Source organism: Somniosus microcephalus, chromosome 9, assembly GCF_052327205.1.
Source record: "Somniosus microcephalus isolate GS21.2 chromosome 9, FLI_Smic_1.0, whole genome shotgun sequence".
In the NCBI taxonomy this organism is placed as follows: Eukaryota; Metazoa; Chordata; class Chondrichthyes; order Squaliformes; family Somniosidae; genus Somniosus; species Somniosus microcephalus.
This window is the reverse complement of record NC_140995.1, coordinates 210,994,124-211,008,751: the sequence shown is the minus strand read 5'-3', so window position 1 is coordinate 211,008,751 and position 14,628 is coordinate 210,994,124. Positions and strand designations below refer to the sequence as shown.

The 14,628-nt window shown below is 43.0% G+C and overlaps 1 protein-coding gene across 4 annotated transcripts in view; it reads right to left on the bottom strand.

Annotated features, from left to right (window-relative positions):
- Positions 1 to 14,628, bottom strand: part of mrps5 (mitochondrial ribosomal protein S5) — a 174,741-nt gene that overhangs the window by 47,158 nt on the left and 112,955 nt on the right. For 2 of the 4 annotated variants that reach the window (XM_085997858.1, XM_085997854.1), the window contains exons 6-7: positions 4,847 to 4,937; positions 3,635 to 3,721 (exon numbers count right to left, since the gene is read on the bottom strand). In XM_085997858.1, the coding sequence (XP_085853984.1) occupies positions 3,635 to 3,721; positions 4,847 to 4,937 (178 nt within the window). The remainder of the gene's footprint in view (positions 1 to 3,634; positions 3,722 to 4,846; positions 4,938 to 14,628) is intronic. The other 2 variants (XM_085997855.1, XM_085997857.1) reach the window with 1 other exon arrangement.

The window sequence follows — 14,628 nt, the reverse complement described above, 5'->3', positions numbered from 1 at the left end:
CTGACTATTCAGTATTATATTTTTGGTGTCTAGATGTTCGTCTATTTTCTCCTTCAGTAGGGATTCCATTATTTTTCCTACCACCAATGTTAAGCTGACTGGTCTATAGTTCCTTGGACATGTTCTGTATCCCTTCTTGAATATAGGTATTATTTAGAACAGTAGCATAGTGGTTATGTCACTGGGCCAGTAATCCAGAGGCCTGGACTAATGACCCAGAGACGCGAGTTCAAATCCTACCACAGCAGCTGGGGAATTTAAATTCAATTAATGAAAGTAATCTGGGCTAAAAAGCTAGTAATGGTGACCATGAAACTATCGGATTGTCGTTAAAAACCCATCTGGTTCACTAATGTCCTTTAGGGAAGGAAACCTGCCGTCCTTACCTGGTCTGGCCTATATGTGACTCCAGACCCACAGCAATGTGGTTGACTCTGAAATGGCCTAGCAAGCCACTCAGTTGTGACAAGCCACTACAGAAAACAATAAGAAGAATAAAACCGGACAGACCACCCGGCATTGACCTAGGCACCGGCTTCGGACACGACAACCGCACACCGAGCCCAGTTGACCCTGCAAAGTCCTCCTCACTAACATCTGGGGACTTATGTCAAAATTGTGAAAGCTGTCACACACAGTAGTCAAGAAACAGCCTAACATAGTCATACTCACAGAATCATACCTTTCAGCCAACGTCACAGGTTCCTCCTTCACCATCCCTTTCCTGTACCACCAGCTGGACAGACCCACCAGAGGTGGGGGTACAGTGGTATACAGTCGGGAGGGAATGGTCCTGGGAATCCTCAATATTGACTCTGGTAGCACCACTACTGACCGAGCTGGCCGATTCCTGATGGACATAGCTGCCAGACTGGGCCTGCGGCAGGTGGCGAGGGAACCAACACAAGGGCAAACCTACTGGACTTCACCCTCACCAATCTACCTGTCGCAGATGCATCTGTCCACGACAGCATCGGTAGCAGTGACCACCGCACAATCCTTGTGGAGACGAAGTCCCGTCTTCACACTGAGGACACCCTCCATCGTGTTGTGTGGTACTACTACCATGCTAAATGGGATAGATTCAGAACAGATCTAGCAGCTCAAAACTGGGCATCTATGAGGCGCTGTGGGCCATCAGCAGCAGTAGAACTGTATTGCACCACAATCTGTAACCTCATGGCCCAGCATATCTCTCACTCTACCATTACCATCAAGCCAGGGGACCAACCCTGGTTCAATAAGGAGTGTAGAAGAGCATGCCAGGAGAAGCACCAGGTGTACCTAAAAATGAGGTGCCAACCTGGGGAAGTGTTATCAAGTGCTATCAAGCGGCACTTACTCACCCATAATCTGCTCACCAATGCTCAGTTTGGGTTCTGCCAGGACCACTCGGCTCCAGACCTAATTACAGCTTTGGTCCAAACATGGACAAAAGAGCTGAATTCCAATGGTGAAGGGAGAGTGACTGCCCTTGACATCAAGGCATCATTTGACCGAGTGTGGCATCAAGGAGCCCTAGTAAAATTAAAGTCAATGGGAATCAGGGGGAAAACTCTCCACTGGCTGTAGTCATGCCTAGCACAAAGGAAGATGGTTGTAGTTGTTGGAGGTCAATCATCTCAGCCTCAAGACATCGCTGCAGGAGTTCTTCAAGGCAGTGTCCTAGGCCCAAAGGCTCAACCATCTTCAGCTTCTTCATCAATGACCTTCCCTCCATCATAAGGTCAGAAGTGGGGATGTTCGCTGATGATTGCACAGCGTTCAGTTCCATTCGCAACTCCCCAGATAATGAAGCAGTCCATGCCCACATGCAGCAAGGCCTGGACAACAATCAGGCTTGGGATGATAAGTGGCAAGTAATATTCGCGCCACACAAGTGGCAGGCAAGCAAGAGTCTAATCACAGCCCCTTGACATTCAACGGCATTACCATCGCTGAATCCCCAACCATCAACATCCTGGGGGGGGTCACCATTAACCAGAAACATAACTGGACCAGCCATATAAATACTGAGGCAACAAGAGCAGCTGGGTATTCTGCAGCAAGTGTCTCACCTCCTGACTCCCCAAAGCCTTTCCACCACAAGGCAGGAGTAAGGAGTGTGATGGAATACTCTCCACTTGCCTGGATGAGCGCAGCTCCAACAACACTCCAGAAGATCAATACATCCAGGACAAAGCAGCCTGCTTGATTGGCACCCCATCCACCACCTTAAACATTCACTCCCTCCACCACCGGCGCTCTGTGGCTGCAGTGTGTACCATCCACAAGATGCACTGCAGCAACTCGCCAAGGCTTCTTCGGCAGCACCTCCCAAACCCGTGACCTTTACCACCTAGAAGGACAAGGGCAGCAGGCGCATGGGAACACCTCCACCTCCAAGTTACACAACACCCTAACTTGGAAATGTATCGCCGCTCCTTCATCGTCCCTGGGTCAAAATCCTGGAACTCACTCCCTAACAGCACTGTGGGAGTGCCTTCACCACAAGAACTGCAGTGGTTCAAGAAGGTGGCTCACCACCACCTTCTCAAGGGAAATTAGGATGGACAATAAATGCTGGCCTTGCCAGCGACGCCCACATCCCAGGAAGGAATAAAAAATGTTAGCTGTCCACCAGTCCTCTGGCACTATTGTTCTAACGAATTATTAAATGTGTGTAGTAATGCCTCTGCTATCTCTTCCCTAGATTCTTTTAAAATGCGCAGATATAATTGGTCTGGACCAGGGGTTTTATCCTCTTCGAGTTTGATTAGTTTATTTAATATTTCTCCTTTCTAAAATTTAAATGCAGTTATCTCATTTCTAATCGCATCATCCGATATCATGTCCACCTGTTCTATCTCACTGGTAAATACTGATGCAAAGTAATTATTTTATATTTCTGCCATCTCTCTATCGCTGCCTGTGATATTATACTGTCCATCCCTTTGTGGCCCTATTCCCATCCTGACTTTCCTTTTTTTATTTATGTGCCTGTAAAATATTTTACTGTTTTGTTTTATGTTCCTTGATAATTTAATTTTATAGTTCCTTTTTACCTTTCTAATACAGGAAGCTTTGTGCTATCCGGCACCCACGGGACCGAGCTGCTGCCGTTGTCTCAAAACTGCCCTACTCTCCAGAGTTAATGTTGAGAGATACGGAGATTCTTATCTCCGTATTTGACAACAAACACCGTTGCTTAGCAACAGCTTCTAAACACTCGGGTGTGGCCCTAAAGCTCTGTAGCTGAAGCTGTTGCTATAGCTACAGACCTTGCACAGCTTGACTGTTCAAACAAAGCAAAAAAAACAAACAAAAAGAATAAAAAACGGCTGCTGATTTTTGCCGGTGGCTCCAGATTGCCAGATAGCTCACCTCCGGATAGCACAAAGTTTCCTGTAATTGTTTTTTTGACTTCTCTCCTAATCTCTTCGTATTCTCTCTTGTCATGCTCTCCCCTGCTGTCCATGTACTTAGTGTATGCCTTTTTCCTTACACTAATGTACATATGAGTTCCCTAATCTCAATTTAATTATCAAAGGACAGGCTGAGCGGAATTTGGGCACTGACATTGTGGAAGGGAAGTTGTAAGGAGGGGGGGGTGGAAGAGGAGGAAAGGGAGGACAGAAAACAGGGCAAGTCACACCATGCCACCCTTTCCAAGCTGCCCGTGACAGAGTATCAGAGGCAGAGGTAAATGCCTTGCTGTGGGTCATCTCAAGCACACAAAGATCTAAGAGGAGAAAGTAATAAAACGGGATTAAAATTAAACTGAACAAACTCTCTGTGACATTTGCTAAACATGCAAGGACAAGGGCAAGTCTAACTAACAGCTGATTCCATTTGCTGTCCTGCTACAGCAGAATCTGGCCTATTTTTCTTCAACAGCAAAGCTGTGTACACCTCCCCTGCATGCCAAACAAACAGCATTTTTTTGAGAAAAATTCTTTCTTATTTCATGTCCCTGTGAAGCCACCATACCAGCCATTAACATTAGGCAGGAGCGTGGGCAGGCAGTCTGTTCTCTTGTTTTTTATGTTTATTTCTCTTGTTCCTCTCTTTGCTCTCTTGTCTAACTATGGAAGGGTAGCCAGGTGACATACACCCAAGGACTACAGCAACCCCTCTCTGAGTAGCAATGAGGAGGGGCGTGAGAGTGCCTTGGAATGACCGCACCTCTGATTTTTCCCTTCCTCCCTGTGGCGTAGAGTTTTTAATCTCCCCATGAGTGAGAACAGTAACTCACCACGTGCGACAGCTTCGGCGAGATGCCATGTCCTGCTGCTCTGAGGCACAGTGCTTCGGAGCCCAAGGGACTGTGCCAGCCAGCTGCCTTTCTGCAACAGCATATATATGAAAAATTGCAGCTACCAGGAGCAAGTTTCAGATTGTAACCTGAGCCCGTGGTTCAGGGGAGGTTTGTACATTGGTTAAGTGTCACTGATCAAGGTTAAGCGCCACTGATCAAGTTCAACTCATCTACAACATTAGTGTGCTCAGGCCCCCGGAACAGTTCTCCAAGAAAAATATATTTTCACAGATGCAGATTAGTTCAGAACCACAATCTGTGGTGACGTTAGGACGAGTAAGTTAAAAAAAATTTTAAAAAATACTTCTCCTAGTCTTCTGTCTCCTTTAACATATCTCAACATCATTTAGTCTTGGTTTAAAATGACTACTAATTAGGTTTTCCGACCATAAAATCAAGGTATTTGCAAATGCAACAGGCTATTTTCCCCTTCCAGTCAAAGGATAACAGAACAATGTGTTATCCAGATAAAGCTGCATTGTTAGCTTTGTCTTCGGATTGCCCTGATAGAAAAGTTAAATTGATGGGCTATTTCGCCTTGTTACTCACCTGCAGCTCCATTTCCATTTCCAACCACCACCAGAGCACTGACAGATCTCTTCCTCCCTTCTTTTGCGGTCATATTGAAGACACTTTTAACCTGTCAGACACACAATGCAGCTGATTAACTCTTAAGAACTTGAAAGCAGAGGACTTTCTATTCTAAAACCAAACTAGATCAGAGAACACCAAATGACAGGCTTTGTCTAGTATCCTCTCTAAGAGTGTGACAAAGAGATGTTAGAATAGCCTACATATATATCACAGCAATATTCTAGTCGAAGGGTTGCTGAGGAGAAGCAGTTGGGACAAAAGAGGAAATCTTCTTGGAGAGAGCTTTAGCAAAACAGGAGATGTATGAGTTCCATTCGAGGTCAGAGGAGGCATGCGCCCAACAATATTAAGTGATGATGACGACTAAAGGTAGATTCATCAGAGGTGTTAGCTTGGTAAAGGCTGGTAAATGAAGAAATGGGGTCACTGCAGAACAAAAACAACAACAATTTGCATTTATATAGCATCTTTAACGTAGTAAAATGTCCCAAGGCGCTTCACAGGAGTGTTATAAAACAAATTTTGACACCGAGCCACATAAGGAGATATTGGGTCAGGTGAACAAAAGCTTGGTTAAAGAGATAGGTTTTAAGGAGCGTCTTAAAGGAGGAGGGGTGGAGAGGTGGAGAGGTTTATGGAGGGAATTCCAGAGCTTAGGGCCAAGGCAGCTGAACGTATGGCCGCCAATGGTGGAGCGATTAAAATTGGGATGTACAAGAAATCTTCTACCAGGCAGCGGATTTCTCTATCATTGTATGCACAATCTAGCTTGGAGAGGGGGTATTTTGCATTGAAAATACGCCCTAAATACCTCCTCTCTACTTGTGCTCTCCTTTAAGGTAAACTAACGTATTACTCTGAAGCTGATATTTTAAAAGTTGCAGTTGAAGATACATACACCAGTACAAGCAAATGAAACTTTTATATATACATAATTGATAAGAAATACCAAATTCAACTGCAATACTTGGATTTACAGTTAGTTTCAGTTATAAACCTATTTTAACACAATATATCAAGGCGCACAATTTTAGAGAACAGCAGGGAGGACAAAAATTGCGACTTATATCTATGTCATAAGTTACATAATTAGGTTGTAGTTTCATGTAACAATTCTCCAACTGGGCAGAGGGGACCTAGTAAAAGGACATACGAACATACGAATTAGGAGCAGGAGTAGGCCACTCGGCCCCTCGAGCCTGCTCCGCCATTCAATAAGATTATGGCTGATCTGATTACTCCACATTCCCGCCTGCCCCCGATAACTTTTCACCCCCTTATTTACCAAGAATCTATCTACCTCTGCCTTAAAAATATTCAAAGACTCTGCTTCCACCGCCCTCTGAGGAAGAGTTCCAAAGACTCACGACCCTCTGTGAGAAAAAAATTCACCTCATCTCTGTCCTAAATGGACAACCCCTTATTTTTAAACAGTGACCCCTAGTTCTAGATTCTCCCACAAGAGGAAACATCCTCTCCACATCCACCCTGTCCAGACCCCTCAGGATCTTATATGTTTCAATCAAGTCACCCCTTACTCTTCTAAACTCCAACGGATACAAGCCTAGCCTGTCCAACCTTTCCTCATAAGACAACCCACCTATTCCAGGTATTAGTCTGGTAAACCTTCTCTGAACTGCCCCCAACGCATTTACATCCTTCCTTAAATAAGGAGACCAATACTGTACACAGTACTCCAGATGTGGTCTCACCAATGCCCTGTACAACTGAAGCATAACCTCCCTACTTTTGTATTCAATTCCCCTCACAAGAAACAATAACATTCTATTAGCTTTCCTAATTACTTGCTGTACCTGCATAGTAACCTTTTGTGATTCATGCACTAGGACACCCAGATCCCTCTGTATCTCAGAGCTCTGCATCTCTCACCATTTAGATAATAAGCTTCTTTTTTATGCTTCCTGCCAGAATGGACAACTTCACATTTTCCCACATTATACTCCATCTGCCAGATCTTTGCCCACTCACTTAACTTATGTATATCCCTTTGTAGCCTCCTTATGTCCTCTTCACAATTTACTTTCCTACCTATCTTTGTGTCATCAGCAAATTTAGCAACCATACCTTCGGTCAGCCAAGTCATTTATATAAATTGTAAAAAGTTGAGGCCCCAGCACTGATCCCTGTGGCACACCACTCATTACATCTTGTCAATCAGAAAATGACCCATTTATGCTGACTCTCTGTTTCCTGTTAGCTAGCCAATCTTCTATCCATGCCAATATGTTACCCCCTACACCATGAGCTTTTATTTTCCGCAATAACCTTTGATGTGGCACCTTATCAAATGCCTTCTGGAAATCTAAGTACAGTACATCCACCGGTTCCCCTTCATCCACAGCACATGTTACTTCCTCAAAGAACTCCAATAAATTGGTTAAACATGATTTCCCTTGCACAAAACCATGTTGGCTCTGCCTGATTACATTGAACTTTTTAAAATGCCCTGCTATAACATTTTTAATAATAGCTTCTAACATCTTCCCTATGACAGATGTTAAGCTAACTGGCCTGTAGTTTCCTGCTTTCTGTCTCCCTCCCTTTTTGAATAAAGGAGTTACATTCGCTATTTTCCAATTTAATGGAACCTTCCCCGAATCTAGGGAATTTTGGAAAATTAAAACCAACGCATCAACTATCTCACTAGCTACTTCTTCTAAGACCCTAGGATGAAGTCCATCAGGACCCGGGGACTTGTCAGCCTGCAGCTCCAACAATTTGCTCAGTACCACTTCCCTGGTGATTATAATTTTCTTGAGTTCCTCCCTCCCTTCCGTTTCCTGATTTACAGCTATTCCTGGGAAGTTACTTGAATCCTCTATAGTGAAGACCGATGCAAAATACCTGTTCAATTCAACTGCCATCTCCTTATTTTCCATTATTAATTTTTCGCTCCTTTTTAATCTTTGTCATTCTTTGCTGTTTTTTATATTCTGTCCAATCTTCTGACCTGCCACCCATCTTTGCGCAACTATATGCTTTTTCTTTAAGTTTAATACTATCTTTAACTTTTTTAGTTAACCACGGATTTACTTCCCAAGAGACCTCAGAATCCAATGTCGCTGTATCTGTAACTATTATCAAGCTGTTCTACATTAAAATACAGTTAGGCAACCATCAAATTCATACCCATCACATTTCCTTTCCTGTGCATGAAGCTCTTTCAAGACATGAAATTAGTACCAAATTCCCATAGCTTTACTCAAGCCAGACTTGAAAGCGCATATTTCAATTCCTGTTCCTGTATTCAACCTCTAAAGTTACCAGTTTCTGGAAAGCTCTGATCCATTCCCAGTATAGATGCTAATCAAACAAAATATACACGGTCAGCCTTTTTAACTGTCAACTTTGCCTTTAAGTAGGCTACATTAAGATTCATTAAGTCCCATGAACTGTAAAATGGGAGTAAATGCAAATGAAATCGCTGAGAATATATCTATTCTTGTTATTGAGCCGCAGAGATAGGAGCCTAGATTTTCTGCTCGAGTGAAAATCATTAGTGGAAGTAGGACGGTATATGAATTGTGTCTGCCCAATGTGACCCAGCCTAATTTGAATAACTGAGACACGATCTAAGCATAAGAATTACCAATGATTGAAAGATCACCCTTTGGGGGAGAGGGCAGGAGCTCGTGCGCTGCTGGAGGATTTAAAGACATGCAGCAGTTTAAAGGGTTAGCAGTTATACACCAAAATGGCTGGGAAGCAGAGCATAAAGGCTTCTTTGCAAAAATGTGAGGTTTGCAGAAGGGCAGTGAGAGCTCTCAGGTTTTTTGCTGGTGCTGGGTGAAGTAAGGCAGAGGAGGGGAGGCCTTGTTTGGTATGGGACAATGCAGCGCCGCATGCAGAGCTGCGCAGGAGCAATGGAACAAGGTACCCAGGGCAGTCGGCATTAATGCCAACATCCCGTGCACGGCAGCTCTGCGCTGGAAAAAATTTAATACTCTTCAATTCAATTCAATTTTATTTGTCATATATGCAGCAGACGTGTGTACTGCACAATGAAATGTTGATTTTTACGAGTCCTCCCAACATTTACCAGGTCGGGCAAGGCAAGTACTAAAGCTTCCAAGATTGCACTCTGTTAAGCAAATTTGCCAATGTTCAGGAGGCAGCATGGTGCCCTTCACACTCCCAGCCTTCACCTGCAAGTGTTCCTTTACTCACAGCCTTGCATGCAGTCGGCTTACTAAAAATCTTGCATTGAATCAAATTTTTTTTTAATTCATTGACTGGATGTGGGCGCCGCTGGGAAACCCAGCATTTATTGCCCATCCCAAATTGCCCTCGAGAAGGTAGTGGTGAGCCACCTTCTTTACAACTGAGATGGCTTGCTCGGCCATTTCAGAGGGCTGTTAAGAGTCAACCACATTGCTGTGGGTCTGGAGTCACACATCGGCCAACTTACACAGCTGCCATTCATGGCACTTGATAAAAGTAATATCAAAACCTTGCCAAGAGCAAGGTCTGCAAACACTGCAACTTATTGCAATGAAAACCAGTGGTGCATGTACCTAGGCAGATTTCCTTCCCTAAAGGACATTAGTGAACCAGACGGGTTTTTACGACAATCCGGTCACCATTACTGACACTAGCTTTTATTCCCGATTTACTTAATTAGCTGAATTTAAATTCCCCAGCTGCCGTGGTGGGATTTCAACTCTTGTCTCCGGATTATAAGTCCAGGCCTCTGGATTACTGGTCCAGTAACATTACCACAATGCTACCGTTCCTGTGAATTGCATGCAGCTGTCATTACATCCATAAAGGGCAGGGTGCTGACATCTGGCTTTAACTGCATGTCATCATCATAGTAACTAAAGGAGTTCTCACTTTCTGCAAGTCAATCTCAGGACTTTGCAGCCAGGAGACGAGCTCAGGCCCAAGAGACTGCTATTGGAATGCAGCAGCCAGTCATCTCACTCGCTCTAAGCCACTCGGGTAGCTCCAAGGAGAAGCACAAGGCTGAGTTTAAGAGATGACAGATCACACAGGCACCATGGGGAAGCACAGTAGCTAAGAAGCACTAGGTACATGCACCGCAGGTTTTCATTACAATAAGTTGCAGTGTGTGCAGACCTTGCTCTTGGCAAGGTTTTGATATTACTTTTATCAAGTGTCATGAATGGCAGCTGTGTAAGTTAATGCACAGAGTAGATAGCAGCATATTAATGGTGGGAAAGGGGAAGATGTATATCGGATTGTTAATACAGTGTCCATGACAGAGACTGTAAGTCCCGCATTGGACTCATCAGTCACCTGAGAACTCATTTTTAATGTGGAAGCAAGTCATCCTCGGTTCCGAGGGACTGCCTAAGAGGAGAAGACAGTGTCCAGATGTGGTGTTTCCTGTATCAGTTTGGGGTTTGGCCAAACAGTGAGGAGGGCTGTAAGAGACTTCAGGAAGACAGACTGCTTGGTGGAATGGCAAATAGGCAGAAGATTCAATTTAATGTGTGAGGTAATATATTCTGGGAGGAAAAGCAACGAATTGGAGTATACACTTAATGGAAAGATGCGGAACTGTGTGAAGGATGAACAGAGAACCTAGGGGGTAGAAATTGCATAGTGCTTGCCTGCCAGTGCGAACTGGGCACGGAGAACGATTCCTGTGCCGGAACAGGTAGGTCCGAGGCACAATCGAACTTGGGAAAGACTATTTCCTTTGGTGGGGAAGTGAACGACAAGGAGTCATCAATTTAAAACTGTCACAGAGAGTGAGGAGAGAGGTTAGGAGAAATCTGTTTACACAAAGGGTTGTTGGAGGAGAAACTCTTTCTCACAGGGCGTGGCTGAGGCAAATATTTCATCTTTTAAGGGAAAGTTGAAAATATATTTGAAGTAGAGGAAGGTACAGGGTTAGTTCTGGATTACTCTAGCAAAGAGCCAGCACAGATATTATTCTGTGTTTACCTTACCAGCACCATTGAATATTTCATATGTTTTGATGAGGTCCCTCCTTAACTGCTTTTTATCTAAACTTGAAATCAGTCTTGCTGCCATTTTCTGCATCCTTTCCCATATATATCTTTTTTGTAATTCAAACAGAAAACGCTGGAAACAGTCAGCAGAACAGGCAGCATCTGTGGAGAAAGGAAGGTAGGGTTAGCGTTTCAGGTCAATGGCCTATCGTCAGAACCAGTTCTGACAAATGGTCATTGACTTAAAACTGAACCCTGCCTTTCTGTCTCCCAGATGCACCCTGACCTGTTGCGTCTTTCCAGCGTTTCCTCTTTTAATTTCAGATTTTCAGCATCTGCAGTATTTTGCTTTGTAATTTTTTTGTAGTGTGTTGACTATAGCTAAGCACAGTTTTCTAAGTTTGATCTGAACAGTGCACTGTAAAGCTTTACATAATCTCAGTGACTTCTACTGTTCTGCTGATCTTTCACAGCGTTCTATTAGCTTTAGTAAATTGCTTCATCATATTGAAAGTGACGTGTTGCATATTGCAATCCAAATCTGTTAATTAAATTCCATGCAATTTATGTATGACCCACACTTTTTGACTAATGTGCTTTAAATTTAAACTTCAATTGTTAATTACATATCTGAGCTAAATCCTTGTTTTTTTGGCATTCTCTGTCTCTATTGATCTCTTTATTTTAGTGTTGCAGCAAATGTGACAAACTTATTTCCACAACGAATTAACTTATGTGGACAAAAAACCTCTGTTGAGGTTCAAGAGCTAACCCTGGGGGACTCCAGTTCCTCTTGTGTAATTTGTTCCCTGTTTGTTTGACCACTCTCTTACCAGTGCCATGTTCTAATCTGGATTCCTGTGGTTTTTAGTTTAATTAGAAGCTTTTCATGTGTATCTTTGTATAAAGCTCTCTGAAAGTCAAACCATATCCTAATCTACTTAGACACATGCCATTGTCTCCTTCATCCTCAAAGAACTCAAGGAGTTGTGTCAGGTGAGAGCTAAATTCATTTTGGCGGTTTCTTAACAAGTTATTGCTATACAGGTAACCCTTAGAATAAATTGCACACCACGCAAAATAGGTTAACATGTCCTTCATCTCACTGCCTTTTGTGAGATCTTGCTGTGCACAAAATGGCTGCCACATGTGCCTACGTAATTCCACTTGTGTAAAGTGATTCAGTACGTTTTGGACAGGTAAGGTACAATATAACTGTAAATCTTTTTCTTATTTTAAGTTATTGATGTTGGGCTAAAATGCCAATATTATTAGAGTAGAAAAGTCGGACATCACAGGAACAGGAGGAGGCCATTCAGCCCCTCGAGCCTGTTCCGCCATTTAATGAGATCATGGCTGATCTGCGACCTAACTCCATAAACCTGCCTTTGGCCCATATCCCTTAATACCTTTGGTTAACAAAAAGCTATCAACCTCAGATTTAAAATTAACAATTGATCTAGCATCAATTGCGATTTGTGGAAGAGAGTTCCAAACTTCTACCACCCTTTGTGTGTAGAAGTGTTTCCTAATTTCACTCCTGAAAAGCCCGGCTCTAATTTTTAGACTGTGCCCCCTAGTCCTAGAATCCCCAACCAGCGGAAATAGTTTCTCTCTATCTACCCTATCTGTTCCCCTTAATATCCTGAAAACTTCAATCAGATCACCCCTTAACCTTCTAAATTCTAGGGAATAGAACACTAATTTGTGTAATCTCTCCTCGTAATTTAACCCTTGAAGTCCGGGTATCATTCTGGTAAACCTGCACTGCACTCCCTCCAAGGCCAATATATCCTTCCTAAGGTGTGGTGCCCAGAACTGCTCACAGTACTCCAGGTGTGATCTAACCGCGGCTTTGTACAGCTGCAGCATAACTTCTACCCCCTTGTATTCTAGTCCTCTAGATATAAAGGCCAGCATTCCATTAGCCCTTTTTGATTATTTTCTGTACCTGTTCATGACATTTTAATGATCTATGTACCTGACCCCCCCCCCCCCCCCCAAAAGTCTCTTTGGACATCCACTGTTTTTAGCTTTTCACCATTTAGAATGTACCCTGTTCTATCCTTTTTAGGTCCAAAGTGGATGACCTCACATTTGCTTACATTGAAATCCATTTGCCACAGTTTTGCCCATTTACTTAATCTATCAATAGAGATTTAAGTTTGTAATTATGATATCTAAGACACACATACATTTCATTAAACAAGCATTCATCAAAACATCTTTAGCTTTTATCACTCTTCAGTTTCATTGCTTGAGATGCTCCTTTATGTATAAAATAATTTATTTTTAATCACAAAGAGACAGACATAAATGATAATTGCGCTACTCTTACATGCTTTGCAAGCGATTTTATTTTACATTATAGTATGCTGACCTTCATCACATTCTCATGTAGCTGCTTGCCAGATACTCTTAAATCTGCAGTCCGTTAAACAGTAACAATTCCATTTGATGGATTTACCCAACAGACATCCACAGAGATTTCTTAACTGCTTTCAGAGGTTGGTTTTTAAGACCAAAACACTGGAGGATGGAGCACTGCCTGTGTATAATAAATTAAAAAAGCCTTCTCAGCTGAAATCTAAAAGCTAATTTCATGGCCTGCGTGTAAGGATTTTGAGGAAATACTGGCAAGTGTTCAAATTGTGTAATACTGTATACACACCCGCTGCCTCGCAATTCTCTCTTTCAGTCCCCTGGCTGTAGCAAAAGACCAAGAATGGAAGCTATTCTCAATTCAACACAACGATTTATCAACAGCTGCTTTAGTGCATTGTTTTCCCCACTTTAATTTGGCTCTGTGACTGGATTTTTTACAACGAGGATACAAAATTAGAAACAGTGGAATATCTAATGTATTCCATGATTGGGAAATAACACCGGACAAGAATGTTATAAAGGCATTCCTTGTAACTGAAATAAACTGGGTATGCACTGTTCGGCTGTATTTTGCTTATATGAATTACAATTTTTCAAATGTTTCAACTTAATTCCTTTCTCAGTGGTCAGACTGAGTTTCTGTGACAGTCTGTGTCTGAGTGTCCTGGAGGAAGGAATGGTTTGAGAATAATAAATGTAGCTGTAGATGATCTCATTTTAAACGAGCGTTTGCTTCATTTCTAAAGTTGAGCAAAATGATAAACTGAAGAGTATAGAGCGGCAGTTGTGTTTTTCTCCCACTTCTGAAGTAAGTTATGATTGGGAGCATTCCCGGAGAGGGGTGCCGAGAATATTGGTGACCTACTGTAAAAGCAGCTGCTTAGTTGGACAAGAAGGTCAATGATACTCAGTGAAACAGTGAGGTGGAAACTAAAGTCGCACAGACAGTGTAGCAGTGACCTGGCAAGGAAAGCGAGAGCTAGAGGTAGGGTCCTGCCAGCAGGAGCCAGATCCAGTGTGGAGAATTTTAACCCCTCAGGACAGGCGGGAGGCGGGCGGAGGTTAAAAATTCAAAATTGGGAAACCCGACCGCAACCCACCTCCAACACACCCACTTCCAGTTTAATGAGTCCCTAATTTAAATATTTTAAAGAGGCTTTGTGGCTCAAATTTTTAGCTATGTTTTAAATTTAACGCCCGTGGGCCTGGCTTCCCAGGACTCGGGAAAACGCCACGGGAAAACAAGTTCGAAGAAGAGATCGTCAATCTCCCGGTGTTTGACCCACCATCAGCTTGTGGGATTTTGCTGTACGTAAGACGGTTGCCTGCATCAGTATTTTAAAAAAATATTTTGTACAGGGGACCCTCTGAAAATACTGATGGCCTCCTGGGAATCTACTGTCCAAACAT